We start from the raw sequence: 19510 nt of genomic DNA on the forward strand, positions 1-19510 counted from the left end.
GGATGGCCGCTAAGGGTGGAAGTTGAGGTAGGATTTGAGGTAGAAGTTGATGAAGACATAACACATTGAACTAGCAAATGTTTCGCTAAAAAATGAGAGAGCAGTTAGGATTACGACAGTGTGTGTGTGTGTGAGAGAGAGACAGAGAGCAATTGTAAGATAAGCCTGCAAGATTGGCATGCAAATGTACAGAATAAAGAAGAAACACATCAGATATTTATGATCGATTAAATGATATAGTATATACAATACGAAGATCGATACCACTTGGTAAAGATACAGTACTTCGTTGCGCAGAGAGGATGGGCATCGCCGATCTCCATCCAACATTTTCAGCTAAGAGCTACTATCCCTGCCGATGCGGATACTCGCACAATTGAATTGATCAATTAACGTAGATGGAGAACAGATTTGCTTTTTCCATGAGTACAAAGGATTGGCCAAAACGTCAGCACATATCGCCGATCGTCGTAAAGCACCTTTAGTTAAGAGCCTTGATCCCTGCCAAGTGGATACTTGCACAGCGGAATTGATCAATCAACGTAGTTGTTGAACAGAATTGCTTCTTCCGCGATTACGAAGGATTGACTAAGATATTAGATGTTACCATTACAATGAAAGTGGGTGAAGGGATATTTTGATCTATTGGTATATCAATACTGCAGCGACCACAGCCATATGAATAAGAGGGTGGAGGAGTATGATGCCGTACTGGTATATTCGGTATAATGGCATACCGACTAGATAATGGGATGAATAATCAAGCCCGATGTTATTAATGTTATAATAATAAGAGGGTGGAGGAGTATGATGTTCTACTGGTATACCGGTGTGACGATGCTCCGAGCAGATGATGGGATGAATAATCAAGCCCGAAGTTAATTATCACGAAAGGACGAGGGTGAAGGAATATGATGCTCTATTGGTATGTCGGTGTGATGATGCTCCGAGTAGATAATAGGATGAATAATCAAGTCTGATATTGGGATGAAATTGGAAGAGTAGGTAAAGAAGACCAAGGTGGGATAGACCTATCATTTATTGGTAGGTGGGTCAAGACAATGACGATCGACGATATTACCATATAGTTTGATAGGTGTAATAGAGACGAAGATGACGTGGGAGTATCGGGATAGAATCGGATCAAGAGGAGAGTAGGACCGGTTGGCCCGGTTGGTGTGGGAGAATCGAAATCTGCCCCAGAATGTACCGATTACAAAACAGCATTGTGAATGGCATCAACCTTTATCGTTCATATTTATGACACTATTTGGCTTAATACACATGATTACACACCCTAAGAATATTCGTACATACGCTGTCTTGTAATGGATTCGTCCTTACCTGCTCTACTTGAAAGGTTGCGTGGTCGAGCGCCTGGCAGCACACTCAGCAGTCTCGGGCTGAAGACGTACAATGATATCTTTGGTGCGGGAAACTCGAATACAAACGCAACACCAAGAGAATCACATTCTACTGTCCAACCAAGCACACCCGGTCGTATTCCGGGTGTCCAGCTTGTGGGCCCGACATTAAGGAGGTCGCTCCCTACTGTCCAACCGAGTACACTTTGTGATATTCCAGAACCCGTACCTATAGACGCGGCACTAGAGGGACCACAATCAGCGGACCAACCAAGCAAACCAGGTAATCACCAACAATACCAATCAAGTGTAAATCAAATCGACAATGCCAATGCGCAAACACAGGCGGCAGGAAACTGGATGAGCCGGCCACCACCAGGGAGCACGACGCCGACACAAGTGCCTCCAAGAAAAAGAGGCAGACCGCGAGGTTCTCGTGCACCAAGGCGGAGAGATGTTCGAGAAGGAAATCGGGTGCAGGAACATCAGCCAAGTGCATACCAAGTCGACACCATCAATACTCAAATACAGGGACCTGAAAGCTGGATGAGTCGACCGCCGCCAAGGAGTACGACACCAATACAGGCGCCTCCAAGATCAAGAGGCAAACCGCGAACTTCTCGTTCATCAAGACGGAAAGAGGCCCGGGAAAGAAACTGGCGGCAAAGGAGACAAACCCAACAGCAAAGACCACTGGTTGCCGTTGGGACCCCCCAGCCAGTTCCCAGTTGCCATCTAATGCTCCACAGCAACTAAAACCTGTACCAGTGCAACCGCTTATAGCACCAAACCCCACACAAGCTGCAGAAATAAGCAACGCGAGCCAATATCACCCGCGCAATGCACTGGGCATGCAGCAATGTATGAGCATTCCAAGCTTTTCAGATGTGGATCAACATGGCCAACAAGAACTTGGCGCCAAGCGTAAGGCTGACCAACACGGACAAGAACAAAACAAAAGGCAAAATCGAAGACAGGTTGAGAATAGCAACCTTGAAGAGCAAACCCAGGCATTCAAGAGAGCTATTAAGCATCTGGAAGATGAATTTACAGAGAAGGAGAGAATATCCTACACAAAGAATTGGCGTAAGCCGGTCCCCCGTGAGAGGAATATATCCACAGTCATGGACTTTTATCAAGCATTTCACAACATGGACACCCTACCCATACACACATGCATGATATGCTATCAGAAGATCAGCACCATGGAGATGAAAGAGCTTAGCTGGGAAGAGTGGACGAATAGCGCAGCGATGAATAGCTGCCGCACGTATTCATGTCCCGATTGCTTCCCTGTTGGCAAGGCTATACCGAGCTGCGAAAACTGTGCAATGAAGATCCGCGAATGCAATATGGCGCGGGGCGGGAACTTGCATCAAGCACTTGGTTGCGAGCACCTGTACCCGGATGCTCTCAGAGACTTGACATTGGTTGAGGAGAAGCTGATCGCACTCAACACCCATTTCGGTTTCGTTGCAAGAATCAAAGTCACAAAAAGCACCAAACAGAGTACGGCATATGCACGGCATGTGAAGGGTCATATAACTGTGTTTCCAAACAATGTTCAAGACTTGGTTACCACAGTACTACCACATCCGCTTCTACAATCTTTGGAGGACATCCATATATCCTGGCATGGGCCGCAGAGACCAGCCCCCAGCGATCTATCCAAGTTGCTCTCAGTCCGGCGAGGAGCTGTGGAACGGGCGTTGCTTTGGCTAAAAGAATTTAACCCCCACTATCGGCGTATCGAAATCGACAAAGCCGAGTTGGATAGTTGGGGAGAGCCGGCGCACGGGGTTCCGAGCCGGATCTATGACATGATAGAGAGAGATGAACCATCGGCGTGGGAAGAAACGCGCACGGCGCACATTGTGCCTCCAGCAGAACGTGGAATGGATGACAATGAGCCCCAGTCACTCGAACAGATTGTGGACGGGCTGGGCAGAGCGTATGATGAGAATGATGTAAGTTACGACGAGGATCAGCAGCTCTATGACGAGCGCAGTCGGGAGGAGCTCGAGTATGAGGGCATGGGAAGCTTTCTTGATGAGATGCTTGCATCTGGTATGTTTCCACTGGATACAGCACCGCGAGCAACAGATGCCGATAAACTGCAATTTGCCATTGATACAATCAGAGGTGGACAGACAAATGCGCAGGCACAGCCGCCCAACCCGCCGGCTGGGAGCGCGCAGGATTCGCACCTTCAGCCATACATTCACATTTCAAGAGGCAACGAGTTTGCAGATGTCAATGATCTCTGGCATCTTGCAAAAGCATTTCCAACACTATTCCCGTTCGGTTTTGGTGGGCCACGGTGCAAGGAAGAGATGGAATCGGACCTGTGGAAGAACAGTGTCCAGCTCACAGGGCATATCCGTAATAGAGACGGTATTGGAGAGGGTGGAGAGGATGCGATTTCGCCAACACGTAATCTCGGACTTCGCGCATGGATGAAGAAGGTGCTGCAACGACATGGTGGTCGCTTTGCCAATCATCCGGCGTTTTCATTCCTAGTCTTCAACATAGAGGTTCGGTCTAGGAATAGAGGAGTAAGTATGGTGAGCGTGCGACGGACCGATTTTCCTGAGGTTGAGAGGATCATTCAGTCGTTAACACTAGACAGACTGGCGGAAGTGCAAAAGGAGTTAGAGGCTGGCGGGAGCACCCGAGATGAAGATATCAAAAAGCTCCTGCGACACATCTCATACTTTGGCTACAAACAGGCCATGTCGCAGGAGTCGCGGCTAGCCATGCGCAGAAAGATTAAAGCGCTCATCATCAGATACGGTATACCGGCGATTTGGTTTACGCTGAACCCTAATGACATTACGAACCCGGTAAAACTACGTCTGGCGGCATATCGAAAGGAGGACAAGGCTGGCGCGGAAGCAACCCTGCTTCGGGCCCTTCAGGATAGGTATGAGAGAGTGAAGCTGGCGATAACCGACCCCATAAGCTCTGCCATCTTCTTCCACCGCGAAGTAGAGATGTTCTTTGAGCATTACGTCAAGGTTGGGGAGGAATCTGTGTTTGGTCGGATTGGACAGTATTTCGCCGCCGTCGAGACCAACGAACGCGGTGCTCTTCATGTCCATGGTTTGCTATGGCTCGAGAGGAACTTGGAGCTCGGAAACTTCATCGGTGCTCATGGAAACGGGGAGGATGATGAGAGTGCGGCGATGGAACGGGAAGGAATCCTGAAATATGTCGATTCTGTCTTTGCCGAGGTATGTGCATCCATATATCCACGTAACCAAAAGCCAACGTAGGTCGGAAGCTAAACTATTATCTAGGATCTGAACGAATCTGCTGCCTTTAATGAGGAGAGCCAGACTAGGGTGGTTTACGACAACATATCCCACTTGATGACCGATGCAGGGCGCTTCTCTGAACAGTTTGACGATGAAGCCCACTTTTGCGCGGGCAGGGTCCAGATGCATGTCCACACCGCAACTTGTGTCAAATACTCTCATAACAAGGAGGGAGGGAAGAAGCCCACGTGTCGATTCCATGCGCCTTGGAAGCTCTTTACAAAAAGCGAATTCGGCGCGGATGGTATACTTCGGCTCCAACGCTCACATCCCATGATCAACCGATGGAACAAGCCAATGGCGGTTGGGTTGAGGCACAATCACGACATCTCCTTCATCGGAACCCAAAGCAAGACAATGGCGCTGATATACTACCTGACAAACTACGCCACAAAAATCGAAGATCCGATCTGGAAGAGAGTGGCCATAGCAGCAGAGCTCTTTCCGAGTATCAGCACAACCAGCGCCGTCGGGCTTGGTGCAACAACTGCAAACTACGAAGCCAAGGCAAATATAAACCGCCAGTATCTGATGAGAATCGCAAACCGAATATTCACCGAGAGGCCATTATCGCAGGTGGAGGTGATTGCGCACTTCTTGGATTACCCAAGTGAGTTCTCGAGTACCAAACAATGGTCATATGTGAATATGACAACGATGTACTGGGCAATACTCCGACGCTGGCCGCATCTCCAGCAATGCAGTACCGGTAGCACTATAGGCGACGACGATGATGGACCTATCGAGAACATAAGTGGCAATGGCAACGGCAACGACGCGGAAGCCAGCGCGGAGAGGGTCTTGGTGGGAAGCGATGGCAAGAAGCTACCATACATTGAAGCCTACCACCACCGTGGAGAGGTGCTGCAGACATTATGCTTCTATGACTACGTGTCGCTTGTTACATTACAAAAGAGGATAGATTCATCTTCCAAGGAGTTGGTGAAGATAGAATTTGAAATGAACTGGAAGCCGGGAAGGGACTGGGTGCAGGTTCTAAGACCCCCGGGGAAGTATGCAGTGCCATGCATGAACGGGTTTCTCGATATGGACTTTGATATTGACACAAACGCAGACAGATACCGCAGGTAAGCACAAGCCATAGAACAGATGGGATGGATAAACGAGGAGCATACACTAATATTAGCACCAGAGCTGCAGTACAGCACCTCGCACTCTTTGTGCCATGGGAGAAGTTCACTACCGCAGCATCAGGCGATATTAATGAAATCTGGGAACACTGGAGACGGCGACTCCCCAAAAGACTCCAGACTATCGCAAGCAACATCCAGCTCTTGAAGCGATCAGCGGAAGATGCGCGGCGAGACGCGAAGCAGTGGGCAGTTGCAGGGGACGATGCCATTTTAGATGATATCGATGCTATGGGGGATGATATCCAAGATTCTATGGGCCCAGTAAAAACGTATCGCTCAGATCAGGTTGGCCAGCTTCGCCGACTGATGGAAACAGTACGGGGTGCCACAGCTCCCAACCAGGTGACCGCTGGTTCGGAGTCTCTCGTTAAGCTGCTAGATCAGCTTCATGAAGCCCACGCAGATATCACCGACTTTGCAGATGATCTTGAGACTGTCGCCCCTGCTGAGAGCCTTGAGCAGTACCAGCCAACTATGGTAGCTAGAAGCGAGCTCCCAATGCAACATCAGCTCAGGGGGATTAAGAGCAAGCAGGATAAAGCCGACAAGGAAATCGTGCAAAGAATCCAAGGCTCTGACGGAGTTCAGGATACTCAGAACACGGCTGCCGGCACAGAAGCATTATTGAACCATACTTTTGCGGGTGCAGGAGAAGATAGCATAGAGATATCGGAAACAGACACCAGGAACACTGATGGACCCAGCACTACGGTCGCTTCTGGACCGTCAACCACATTCCTCCATGCCGGTCGGCAGATCGCAAGCAGGTTCACCCTGAACGAGCGGCAGGAAATTGCCTTCCTTTTAGTATGTCGCCATCTCGACACCATCCCGGACGAAGGTGACAGCGATGATTTCGATAGCAGTAATGTCGAGAACAATGATAACGCACAACTATGCGAGTTCCTGGGTGGGGAGGGCGGCACCGGGAAGTCCAGGGTCATCGAGGCGTTGGCGGAATTGTTCGCTAGCAAAGACATATCGCACAGGCTGCTCATGACGGCGACATCGGGGGCCGCAGCAGCGCGGATCAACGGCGTGACTATTCACTCCGCCTGTGGGATGCAACCCAACGCATCCGACGGCAATACCGACGATGGCAGCACGGTAACCTACGTGGACGGTGATGCCCGAAGAAGATGGAGCGAAAAGTGGCTGCTCATCATTGACGAGGTGAGCATGCTGGGCCTCCAGACGCTCTCCAACATCAACAAGCGGCTTTGCGCCTCCCGAGGATCGAATCAAGATTTTGGCGGCATCCCAGTGGTGCTACTATCAGGAGATTTCCACCAATTCCGCCCAGTGCAAAACAAGTCGCTATTGACGCCATGGTCCGCCCTCAGGATTGCAGATGAAATGAGGGCGCACGCACTCTGGGCTCGATTTACCACCGTCGTTATGCTCACCGAACAGGTGCGCGCAGCGGGGGACCCGCAGCTGCAGCGGCTGCTGACTCGGATCCGGCAGGGGCAGCAAGACGAGTCCGACATGGAGCTTCTTAATAGCCGGTGCTTTCAGGAAGGCCGAGCCATACCATGGGGCAGGGGCATCACAGTAGTTACACCCCTTAACAGCAATAGATGGAGCCTGAACATGGATGCGGTCTTGGCCTTCCAGAGGCACCACCAGAAGCCAGTCCGGATATTTCTACCCCAGCACCGTTGGGGTAAACCCAGTACATTACCGGTAACGGAGGAAGAAGCTACGCTCATGGCCAGCGTCGGAGATGACAGCAAGATCTGTGTGCCGGCCACGTTCATGTTCGTGCCTGGCATGCCGGTGGTAGTGACGAAGAATATAAACCCAGGCCTCAAGCTCGTGAACGGGGCCAAGTACAAAGCACTGGAAGTTATACCAGACTCCAAGAGTTTCCCAGGGTATCAACTCGCCTCGAACATCATCCTCCACTTTGGACCACCTGCCGGCATCATCCTGTCGTCCGAGTCCACCAAGAAGTTCAAGTTTGATGACATGCCACCAGGCACGGTCCTGCTTACTCCAACAAGTGCCCAGATACCCATCGAGAAGAAGAAGAGGGCCAAGAAGAGGCCTTGGCAGAGGCACGAAGTGAGCCGCCGAGGACTCCCCTGCACTGCCGCGTTCGCATGCACCGATTACAAAATCCAAGGCGAAACCCTCGTCGAGATTGCGCTGGAGCTGCGAGGAACCGGAACAAAGCTGAATACGACAACTGGACAACTCGAGCCAGGAAAGTGCGATCCGTACAGCCTGTATGTGCAGCTATCGCGGTGCAAATCGCTTGATGGTATTATGTTGCTGTCAAAGGCGCGGGTGCAGGACATAGTCGGGAATGAAATACCACAGGAAATGTTTGATGGCGAGGCTAGGATGGAACAGTTGTGCGAGAGGACAGTAAATGAGGCCCGATTATCGTTATTGTCATATCCATCTGCACAATACTAGCAGTAATGTAATTTAGATAACTGTTGGATTGTGACCCTGTATTACGAAACCTCTGATAGATCGATATGCCGACCTTAGTCAGAGGCGGCGTGAGATGACATAAAACCCCTCTCGAGAAAAGAGGGGGCCGCGAGGCATCCTAGATCAATCTCTTAGACTGCGCGAAGGCATCCAACGCGTACCCCGCAGGGATCTGGTCCAATGAAAATGCAGCTGATGAAGGGTACTTCTTTTCCTACCTAATTTCTATGGTGATACTTGTCAAAGCAAATTGATGAGTTACATAACGCAACATTGCACAACTCACAGCCGTACCTTGATTTGGGCACCATTTTCTTGCCCCTATTCCCACTCGTCTCCACCAAGGCTCGGTCTCTTCCTTGTGATCTCGCATCGCCACAGCGATGGCCCTGACAGGCATGACAATAACTATATTTCGTACGGCCTCTATAGACGAGCTTGTGGCCCGGATGATTAAGGTTATCGCAGCCGGATCGATATCTCTTTCTTCCTTCACACTTCGGAGCGTAGGTTGCGATGAGGTCGTCAACAAGCCGGGATCTCCACGCCTCTTGCGACTCGTATTTCTTCCACATAGGGTCTCCGTGAAGCTGCGCGAGATAACTATTAATAAGAGCAACACCCAGGAAGAAGGTCCAAGCTAGGGCTTGCCAAGGGCCACGACGAATGCGGTGATCATAAGCTAAGGATGCCCTCAGTTGGTCTCCTCGGTCCACATGATTCATCTCGTCGTTGTACGTAGCAGCAACCAAAGGAATCCTGAATTCCTTCACGCCTTCGTCACCGAAAAAACGCTGTATTGGGCGTGCACGAGCTTCTTGTGTGTTTGGCCTCTTCCTTTTGCGTAGGATACGCTCGTCTCCGTCGAACACAGAGGTCAGGAAGAGCACGAGGGCGTTATCCTTCCATGCGATTTGGTTGACCTTCCAAGCCAAGAGACAAATTAGTATGTAAATCACACGTAAAGGTGTCTGAATTCCTTGCCTTGTGATCAACTGTTGGGGCCTTCCGTACCTCGCCAAAGGCAAGAAGGTTACGGCCGGCAGTGTCATCGACTTTGAGCTGCACGAAGGGCCTATAGATGCCACAGTTGCGGCGGGCTGTGCCTGTGGCCCCGTGACCTAGTCTTCGAAGCTGCGTAAAGAGGCCTGCCGATGAGAAGAGGTTATCGATGAAGACGTGATGTCTGGCCTTTGGAAGCTTATTAACTAGGGCCACAACCACTGCTTGCGTCGGGTTGAGAGGTGCGTAAAGATCCCTTCTTCTTTGGCCTCGTACCTGGCTCGCAAGATGACTCTTCTTCGTCGGCATCTTCTTTGGAAGAGCAACTGGCCCGTATCTCTTCTTTGGCTGGTGCCAAATCCACCGCAAGAAGAAGCCGTATTGGGCCACAACCCATATCTTGAGGCCGAGAGGCGTGGGCTTATTCGGAATCTTCGTTGTCTCGTATGACCTCCCTGTATAGCGGGTCATACACTCATCCACAGCGATATTCGTGCCCGGGCTCCATATCTCGATAGACACGCGTTGTATATGCTCAGACCACTCATCAACGGCTCTGAATACCCTCGGAAGGGCTATATCGGCGATATTGAAAGGGTTGAAGACTCGAAGGTGGCGTTGAAGAAGTTGAAATCGATCATATGTCATATATTTGCGTATGCTATGATCAGGGGCCTGATGCTCTAGCGAAGAAGTCTCCCAATGGGCGTGGATCGTAGGTTCCTTATGAATTCCTATGTAAATCAGGATAGCGAGCCATACGAATACCTCTTCGGCGGAGGTTGGGTGCCAGCTGCGGAGCCGGGCGGCCGGGCGCAAATCCCGCTCTTGGATGAGGCTGTCAACCCAGCTATTGGTGTATTGAACCCATATTTCAACTAACGAATAAGGTATAAAGAGCTGGAAAAGCTCTAGGGGCGTCTGGGGCAGCTCGTTGACCTTCGGGCCTTGTGAAGGCATCTGCATTGGAAGGAAATAAGCCCCGCACCTTGTGGCCGGGTTGAAGACCGGGCGGCACGTGTTATCGTTAGGTTGCTCGCGGCGGCTATTTTCCTCTGTAATATAGCTACTTGGATCAGAGGCGTTAAGTGCCTCGCCGGGAATTGATTGAGAAGTCATGAGTATCTTTAAAATGAATTCTATGGTGTTTTGGCAGTAATTGATTTCAAAGGCACTTTTCGTACCCCTCTTGTATCCACGTGATTACCTAGAAAGAGTGGGGCGGGTTACGGTCGCACATTACCACATGGGTGACAAAACCATGTACGAAAATGACTGGAGCTATTTCGCACATAGGCTTTAGGCGTTTTTATATAGGGCTACAGTATTGATATGATAGCGCACTGTTTCTAATGTAGCAGAGCTGATGCCATACCAAGCGGTGCTGATGCCATTCCATCGGCGCCGAAGCTCCGATAATGCCGGTTCAGAGGGGGCGGGATATTGCAGCTGGAAGCCTTGGAAGGAGGTATGAACTCCGACCTCTACCACGATCTCGACCCCCTGGTCTGCGTCTCGCACAATGCCGAGGCCCCGTAAGGACTTGGAGCGCGTCAAGGACTTAATCCTCGAGCAGCGGCGAGAAGGACTATCCATTGACACTATATGTGCCCATCTCCGCGACGATGGGCACGTACTCGACGTCAGAACCCTAAAAAGGAGGTTAGCGGAATAGGGTGCCCAGGAGTACTCCCCCCTTCACTCAAAGATTGATACCAATACCTTCGTCGAGCTGGTCAAAGGCTACTTCTACCGATACGGATATAGCGACACTTCTATTATCTGTGATCTCAAGCGACGCGGCATCGAGATCTCCGAGCGGACTGTACAGGAGTATCGTCTGAAGCATGGCATGAAGCGGCGCTTCCGAGATCTGGCTGAACGACAGGAAGCTATTCAAAAAGCGAGAGAGTTCCTCTTCCAAGACGACCGTCAGTCTTCAAGCATCAGAGGATTTGGCAGGGGGTATCTATACCATTACGTCCGCATCCGTGCCGGCGTCCTTGTCGGCCAGAATACCTTATATCGCGAGTACCAAACGAACCCAGAGTGGAAGAAGCGGGCCGAGCAAAGACGCCTTGCTGATTGGAAGCACCGGAAGAACTTCCAGGTTCCTGGGCCTAACTTTATGTGGTCTCTCGATAGGTACGAGAAGCTCAAGAACTTCGGCTTCTCTATCTACGCCTGTATCGACACGTACTCGAGAGCCATCATCTGGATATATGTCGGCAGGGGGAACATGACTGCGCTGAGTTCACTCAAACAGTTTCTACGGACTGTGTCGTACTCAGGGGTCCGCCCCCTTTTCACCCGCTCGGATCATGGTATCGAGACTCCTCTTTGGGCCGGAGCCCAGGCGATTCTCGCCGACCTTGATCAGACAGAGCTTCGGTATACCACCGAGGATAACGACCGACGAGTCCACAGGCAGGGAGCGAGACTGAGCTCCTGTCATATCTGGGGCCCAAGCACATCTAACCAACGGATCGAGTCTTGGTGGGAAAAGCTGCTCAAAGGTGTCAGTCAGCGCTGGATCGCGTTCTCACACGAGCTGATTGATAGCGGCCTCTTCCAACCAAACCGTCTTGCTCACCAGATCGCGGTGTATGCTCTCTATGGACCTATGATCCGTCAAGAGGTTGCGGACTTCACGGAGATGTGGAACGGCCATCGCATCCGGCCACAGAAGAATAGGGAGCATCTCGTCGCCGGGATCCCGATGGATCTGTATAATACAAGCGAAGTGGAGAACTGGGCAGTCCATCTAGGGCCTGCGGCTCGAGATGGGCTTGCCCAGATGATGACCGCTGTCGATTCTATCGATATAGACGATCTGCTTGACCCAATAACAACGGACTGGTGTGATCAACAGCTCCGGGATCTTCAGTTCGATGGTCAGCTAGATGGGGAGCTTGATCATAAGCGGCCACACCTCGCGATCTACTTACGGCTTAGAGACAAGATTCAGGTTCATCTCGACTGCGGGGCAAGTCCGGTGCTGAGCATCCCAGAGAGTCCAGTTGGAGGGCAAGAGAGATTCGTACGTAAAGAAGTACTCCATCGCACTCAAAAGCTAGCTGACAATGCTTTAGCTTCAGCTCCTCGAGCAGAACTACCTTGAGCCTATTAACAATAGCCTCTCCGGAACTGAGCTACCCGGCGATATTATCAATAGTGTGGACGAGCTGATGGGGGACCTGGGTCACCTTGAGCTAGAGTAACTACTATTTCCTCGTCTGTTTACGAGGATGCCGACTACTTGGCCTCCTCGTATCAACTCCTCGGGTTCCAGCAGCGGGACCATGGGCAGTGAAGGCAGGGTCAGCCGAGAGCTCCTCATCCTCTGCCTCTACCGAGAGTGCTGAGCTTATAGAGTCTCGAGCCCGTTTCTGACCCGCGCGGGTCTCGTCCACGTCGCTAGTAATAACCTCGATCTGGTCTTCTGCGCTAGCTCTCGAAGGAGGTAGAACTGGGCTCAGAGAGGGGCTCAAGGAGGGCGAGTTGAACTCGCTCCCGATTAATAAGGCTGGCTGTACCTTCACCTCGGTCTTGACTAACTCTTTCTTGATTCCCTTCTCCTTTTTGAACGGCTTTACGGCTGACCTCGCCGTCTTGATATGACGAGGGGCCGGGACTTGTGGTCGAGGAGGCAATGGCTCATAGAAAACAAGGAAAAGGAGATATCTGCCCTCTGTTTTACTGAAACGAAAAGGGCAGTCCTCGCCGAAAAGCTCTGCGACTGTCTGTCTCTCCCAGTCGAGGTCGCTCAGCTCCGTGATACCCTCTTTAATATGGGCGTTCTGAACGAGTCTCTTGTCGAATTGAAGAACAGAAGAGAGGGCAGGCTTGTCCTTGAACTGAGGGAAGAAGATGCTGTCGAACCAGAAGTGGACAGGTAAAGATGGTTCCTCATCGACGAAGGGGCGCAAAGCGACCTTCAGCAGCTCTCTAGCCAAAGACCACTGGGGCTCCTCGTCTTCGTCTAGTATTTCCCATGGGTCAGGCCTCGCAAGGAAGACAGTGAGACGCATCGAGATCTTCCGTCTGCTCTTGTTTTGGCTCTGTTTAGCCACAGCCTCACTGAGTTGCGACGAGCTCGCCCTCATGCCCCTCGCGATCCGACTCTGGGTAAGTTTGGCATCTCGATACACGGCTGAGGGCCGCGATGCTGCGAGGATACGGCCAGGGCCGTCTCCAGAGCCGGTGAAGATCGTCTGTGAGGACGTGGAACGATCAGAGGCTGTTAGGTCGATAGACTGTATAGCGGAGGAGGTGGAGGCTGTCTCAACGTCTCGAAACGGGACTGGCGAGCTGTCGAGGATGGGGATGCTCGTGGGCCAACGTCTGCCGCAATATGGACAAAGATTGGACCCTGGGTAGCTATCGCGGATGAAATCGTGGCTCCGTTGGTACGATTTAGGGGCCACGGTCTTCGGAACATCGGGACATATCTGCGATAGGACGTGATCGGGCATATCTACGTACAAGACAAGGTCAGTCACACAATCTCATGATGGATAGACCCGAGCTTACTTGGGGAATGGATGGGGATAGCCCATGACTGCTACGAGGTGGCGATGGGCTGGGTATTGATGCTGGTGTGTATGTGTGAGTGAGTGAGTGAGTGAAAAAATTGTGACGCGTCACTAGGAATTATCACGACATATTCCCTAGTGGAGATGCCATCGAAATGGAGAGATACCTTCCGGATAGTGTGCAGTACTGTAGTCTTGCAAGGGTCCACAAAATTACTAAGTATTTTAACATGGTTCCCAAAAGGGTTTTGTCACCCATGTGGTAATATGCGACCGTAGCGGGTACGCGTTGGATGCCTTCGCGCAGTCTAAGAGATAGGCTGCCGCACTTGTGGGCACTCATGAGATAATCAAAAGAAACCCATGATCTCTCAGATTATTTCCATTTTCAGTAAAGTTTTTCGAGCCATTAATCCCATGACGTTAAACAGCTGTCAATTCCTCTATGAGTGTAGAACAGGATCAGATGACACACGTACACCGTAGAGCTATGAAGGGTCAGTGGCTATCTCCGAGTGCGGCCTCGGTAACATCCAGTGGGGGATTTAACGATCTTACGGCGCAACAGGGTGCTGGTAAATCCACAAAGTAGGGGGATAAGATAACATGCGCTGCGTCATAACATAGAAACTTGACGCATTACCGAAGGTGCCTTCAGCGACCGCTTTATTGAGATGGGCTTGAACGCCCCAAGACATATAGGTGAATTATGTCCTCGCACCCAGTAAGCTCCATAGCAAGTCACATTGTTCTGACCGTGCGGAAGGTCTGCCGCAGCGCTGCCATATCCTTCAGTAGCTGATCATTCCCCATCGCCAACTGCTTGTTTTCCCTCTCCAAGGCCAAAATGCGCTGCCTTGCGCCGTCCAGAACCTCGCCTCTGCTGACGCAATGGCCCGGGATAGCCGAACCTTGGTAGTCAGGGCCGACGCCCGTGGCACGCGGCGCTTGTATCGCAGCAAGCAGGCTCTCAAAGTGTAGCTTGAGCCGTGTTCGATACCGCTTCTCGACACTGTTGTGGCACTCTCGTGCGTGCAAAACTTTTTTCGGAACGGGTGGCTGCCTGCGTGTCAGGGCTTTGGGCTTGCGGGACGCTGAACGAAGCTTGGTATCAAGCCGTCTTTTGCTGCTGTTTTTGTCGCGATTAACGTTGTTGTCGGCTGGGGGTTGAGGGGGAGAAGGTTCCCCTGTCGGGGAAGACGTCACACTGTTTGTCTCGGCATCCGTCTTCCTCGTGCCAAGAGTCTTGCTTTGGTGCAGTCTTTCGAGTGGCTGATCATTGCCGTCGATCTGGGGATAGAGAATGTCTGCCGTGTACGAAAAGCCGGAAACGTCACTTGGTAGGAGAAGAGGAGTTTCGAGTGCCGTATTGACATCGCCGGTGGAGGCGTCGGATATCGGCGATTCCATCGCATTCCAGACATTATTAGTGAGGACGGCTGGAGATAATGGCGCGTGAGTTTTTGGTGGGAAATTGTGAAGGCATCCTAGAAGGGCAACTTGATCTAGAGTCGAAGCAAGGGGTAGCTGATGGCATGTCAGTGGTTGGACGTCAAAGGAGGATTTCAGAAAAGTGGAGCGGGAAGATTTCGGACACGACGTCGAGTGTCGGAAGGTGTAAAGTATTTACCTGGGAGGTATCCCGGGCCAGGGTGTCTTGATTTTCTTGGTCCCAGTACAGGAACCCAGAGTCAACATCATAATCGATGCCACTCATTGTCGGCTTTAGTGCAATGTGCAGTTGCTTGTATTGATGAGATTGAATACTTGATCTTTCAACCTTGAAGAAAAGAGCACTTGGTCTTTTTAACCCTGGAGGGAACGGGACTGCACTTGACCAAACAGCCCAGCATAAAAGTGCAATACCGGTATCATTTGGCGTCACCGTCTCCAACTGCCGGACACCTCCGTCAGCTTTTGTTGGACAGCCGCAAAGAGTAGTCTAGTCGTGGGTCGATGCAGCAAGTCTAGAACAGCCATGGACTCGAGAGAGAGATTGAGCTATCCCATCGGCTGTCATAAACCTCCATTCCGTACCTCGCCCCACATCACCCCCTGTCATCGTGACGGTACCTGCGGGGAACCCAAAAACCCCTCTCAGACCCTTCACAGCTAAAATCACACAAAATTCATTTTGCTCATTGCAATGCCCTCCCGAAAGATACCTCCTAAGATACTGGCAGTCAATATCTAGGATGAAAATAGTTTCATAACAGCAGAAAACAGCAGCTGTGAGCAAGCGGCTGATAATACATGCCAGCCTGAGTTTCCCCCACAGCGCTGCCCATAAATCAAATGCAATCAAACAAACTGCCAAAATAAATCAATCAAATATGCCAAAATCTTATTTCAAATCAAACAAATACAAAATCCCGAATTTGAAATGCCATTTGATATATTTGATACGTGATATGAGGTTAAGGTCCAACCGGCTGGGCTGCTGAGTGAACTTACCCGGAACCTGGTGAGTGACAGAATCCGGTTAGTGGCCTGGCCAATCAGAGCCATTGCCCACAGTCGCTATTAGTGAGCTACCTTCAGACATCACTCTAAATGCGCTAGGGACAAAGTAGCTTCTTAATTTCCCTGCTCTTCGCCCCCACATCATCAGACCGCGTCTTTGGCAGTTTGTTTACTTCTCTCGACGCGTGCTAGCCAGCTCTGATGGACGCCCAACCCAACGGAACCCCACGGCATCATGCTTCCTTCTCCACCCTCCGCCTTTGCTCTTCTCTGACCGCCGAGGAACTTGGCGAGTCAGTTTGAATCGATGACGCAGACGGCATTGCCAGATCATCCTACCGTTGTAGATCTCCCGCAAGCTGTATGGAGGAATAAACGATATGTTTTGGAAGAGTCCTTGTCTCGAAAGGGCTCGAAGGGACGGAAGAGCTGGATTAAGCGCCATGGATTTTTTCTTGTTGAAGTTGACGCTAATGGCAGCCCGTTGAACCCTTACTGGGCCTGTCGTTTGTGCGACGCGAAGGGCCAGCCCGAGTTCTTCGCCGCTGCTGCTACCAGTTCAGCAGCTGACCACCTCCGCAAGTATGAGAATGAGATATCGCGAGCTTGGGCAATATTGACCATATGCAGGTCCCACAGGATCTTCGAGAGCAGTCAAAGCGCCGACACAGACCCATCAACCGACGATTCCGACCGTCCCAAGCGACGGCGCTTGCAGTACAGCGCCGTGCCGCGGGCCAAGGTCAAGATGATCCGGGAACTGAGCCTGGGGCTTCTGATCAACACCGATGTTCCCTTTTCTTTCTTTACCGATCCATTTTTCGAACAGCTGGCCTGGCAGCTCGACCCTCATCTGGCTGGCCAGGTACCGTGGAGCCGGCAATCGATGAGCCGTCTGCTGGATGACATGTACAAGTCCAAGAAGGATAGGGTCAAGCAGGAGCTCTTAGATGCCCTCACCAAAATCCATCTCGGGGTTGACCTGTGGACCTCGCCCAATCGGCACGCTATCATGGCGGTTACTGCTCACTTTCTTGACCGCCAAGGCAAGCACCAGTCGCGCCTATTGGCACTCCGACGCCAGCTCGGGTGCCATAGCCGTGAAAACCTCGCCGTAACGCTTTCACGAGTTATACGGGAATTCGAGATAGAGGGTCGAGTTGGGACAGTGATCTCGGACAACGTATCCTCGAACGATAACTGTCTCCAAAACTTCTACGGAAGCCTCAACGTAGAGATGGGACCGGCGGACATGCGGGCCAGACGTATGCGCTGCTACGGACATATCTTGAACCTGGTGGCTCGTGCGTTCCTCTACGGCGAAGATTTCGAGGCTTTCGAGGCTGAATCGCAGGTTTTCAACCTTCTCGGCCGCCACGAGGATGACCTACGACACTGGAGAAAGAAAGGGCCGGTGGGAAAGCTGCACAATGTTGTCAAGTTCATCAGATCATCCCCTCAGAGGTGCGAACTCTTCAAGAGGATCTCACGCGAGAAGGACGAAGCACAGGGATATCTCCTGGCGGGTGAGTCGACGGCGGAGCTAGAGGTCGTCATGAACAACGACACGAGATGGAATTCCACTTATCTTATGATCTCTCGAGCACTCGTCAAGCAGGGAGACATTAGGGCGTTCTTGGTCCATCCAGACGTGGAGAGATGGCTACCCGAGGCCGACACGTTGAAGGGAGATGACTGGAGGCTTTTGGAAGAAGTGAAACATATCCTGGAGCCATTCTATCTGCAGACCATGAGAACGCAGGGGTGGGGCAGTGAGGGAGGTAATGGACGGCTTTGGGAGGTGATGACAGGCATGGAATACTTGCTGGAACACTTGGAAGATCGGAAGCTGTTCTATCAGGCTGCCCCAGACGAGGCAGCAGGGGAGAACACCAACTCGCAGGTTCAGCTGCCCCGAGGGCGACCAGACCGAAATCGGCAGCTTCCTGCTCGGTTTAGGGACTGCGAGATTGACATTATATATCCGCGAAAGTCAACGGAAAGCACTTTGTCGGGCCGTGACCTGGCACAATGTGATGGATCGGACAAGCCATCAGGATTATCGGGAATTGACGACATCGGAAAGGATCATCGACGCTATCTGAGACTCTCAATCATCACCGCCTGGCAGAAACTCAATGAGTACTACACCAAGCTTGGAGAGTCGCCGTTGTATGCCGCATCCATCATCCTCCATCCATCACTCGGCATGAGCTACCTGGAGGTGAATTGGGCCTCGGAGGAGCAGCTTGTGTGGGTGAGGGACGCCAAAATTGGACTCTCTGACTACCTCGACCGCTGGTACCGCTGCAACCGGCCGGTGGATGAGCAGCGAAAGGCGATTGCGGAGACTGTGGCATCTCCAAGCGTGCTACGGAAAACACCTGAAGACAGTGTGTTCAAGCAGTGGGTCAAAAACAGGACAGCGAAGACTACGGTGATGGGCAGCGAGCTCGAGCGGTATCTGCGGTTAGAACCACAAGAAATCGAGGATCCAATTGAGTGGTGGATGGCTCGCCAGGGGCAGTTCCCAATGGTCAGCCAGTTGGCTCTTAATATACTTGCCATACCGGCGATGGCGACTGATTGTGAGAGGTCGTTCAGCCTGGCCAAGTTGACGTTGACGTCGCAGAGGCTTTCAATGACGGCGGAAACACTGGAGAAGTTGCAATGCCTCAAGAACTGGGTCAGGCATGGTGCGGTGAAGCTGGGCCCGACAGCAGGTGGGAGAGATGAGCTCCAGTGGGAGATTGGAAATAGCGGTATGGAGAGCGCGGATGCTGAGATTTGAAATATTTGAAATATTTGATTAAATATTTCAAACAACAAATCCAGCGTCGAGGGCTACCAAATATCCCAAATATGACCCCGGATTTGATTTGTTTGATTTGAGGGCAGCGCTGAAGATGGTTTCTTAACGCAGAATTAACCACCGGTAAACGGTTTCGTGTTACGCCGGAATGTCGGCAGAATAGCATGCTTCCTAGCGAGTTACCCAACTTAACCGTCCCCAATGGAAGTCTGCGCAGTTTAACAGACTGATGCAGCGCTATGTTGCTGGGCAATGACTGCTAAGAGTTTCGCCAAGATGGCACGGTTTCTAGTATGGCCTTGGTCCTTGATTTTGCCATCGATGGCTTCGATGGCCTGCAGGCTGAACCTCACCATGAGCTCATCAAGCGATGAGAGAGGCTGGTTGTCATACAGCTCCGTTCATGTACTTACTGGTA

At 51.4% G+C, this 19510-nt stretch overlaps 6 protein-coding genes across 6 annotated transcripts; 3 read left to right on the plus strand and 3 right to left on the minus strand.

Annotated features, from left to right (window-relative positions):
* Positions 1 to 1328: 1328 nt before the first annotated feature.
* Positions 1329 to 8140, plus strand: MRS44_018777 (uncharacterized protein; the record flags this gene model as incomplete). Its single annotated transcript, XM_065615284.1, has 5 exons — positions 1329 to 1589; positions 1907 to 4597; positions 4664 to 5769; positions 5829 to 8066; positions 8122 to 8140. 5 exons carry the CDS (start codon positions 1329 to 1331, stop codon positions 8138 to 8140), a joined length of 6315 nt encoding a protein of 2104 aa, XP_065471356.1.
* Positions 8141 to 8235: 95 nt separating this feature from the next.
* Positions 8236 to 10401, minus strand: MRS44_018778 (uncharacterized protein; the record flags this gene model as incomplete). The annotated part of the gene is made up of 3 exons (XM_065615285.1): positions 8236 to 8245; positions 8779 to 9203; positions 9295 to 10401. 3 exons carry the CDS (start codon positions 10399 to 10401, stop codon positions 8236 to 8238), a joined length of 1542 nt encoding a protein of 513 aa, XP_065471357.1.
* A 403-nt stretch (positions 10402 to 10804) lies between these two features.
* On the plus strand, positions 10805 to 12503 carry MRS44_018779 (uncharacterized protein; the record flags this gene model as incomplete). Its single annotated transcript, XM_065615286.1, has 3 exons — positions 10805 to 10915; positions 10958 to 12322; positions 12375 to 12503. The coding sequence occupies 3 exons, from the start codon at positions 10805 to 10807 to the stop codon at positions 12501 to 12503; spliced, it is 1605 nt and encodes a 534-aa protein (XP_065471358.1).
* Positions 12504 to 12506: 3 nt separating this feature from the next.
* MRS44_018780 (uncharacterized protein) lies at positions 12507 to 13757 on the minus strand (the record flags this gene model as incomplete). The annotated part of the gene is made up of 1 exon (XM_065615287.1): positions 12507 to 13757. The coding sequence occupies one exon, from the start codon at positions 13755 to 13757 to the stop codon at positions 12507 to 12509; it is 1251 nt and encodes a 416-aa protein (XP_065471359.1).
* An 801-nt stretch (positions 13758 to 14558) lies between these two features.
* On the minus strand, positions 14559 to 15227 carry MRS44_018781 (uncharacterized protein; the record flags this gene model as incomplete). The annotated part of the gene is made up of 1 exon (XM_065615288.1): positions 14559 to 15227. The coding sequence occupies one exon, from the start codon at positions 15225 to 15227 to the stop codon at positions 14559 to 14561; it is 669 nt and encodes a 222-aa protein (XP_065471360.1).
* A 1360-nt stretch (positions 15228 to 16587) lies between these two features.
* MRS44_018782 (uncharacterized protein) lies at positions 16588 to 19071 on the plus strand (the record flags this gene model as incomplete). The annotated part of the gene is made up of 1 exon (XM_065615289.1): positions 16588 to 19071. The coding sequence occupies one exon, from the start codon at positions 16588 to 16590 to the stop codon at positions 19069 to 19071; it is 2484 nt and encodes an 827-aa protein (XP_065471361.1).
* Positions 19072 to 19510: the final 439 nt, after the last annotated feature.

This window comes from Fusarium solani (genome assembly GCF_023522795.1).
Source record: "Fusarium solani strain SB1 chromosome Unknown bctg00000017, whole genome shotgun sequence".
NCBI classification, from domain to species: domain Eukaryota; kingdom Fungi; phylum Ascomycota; class Sordariomycetes; order Hypocreales; family Nectriaceae; genus Fusarium; species Fusarium solani.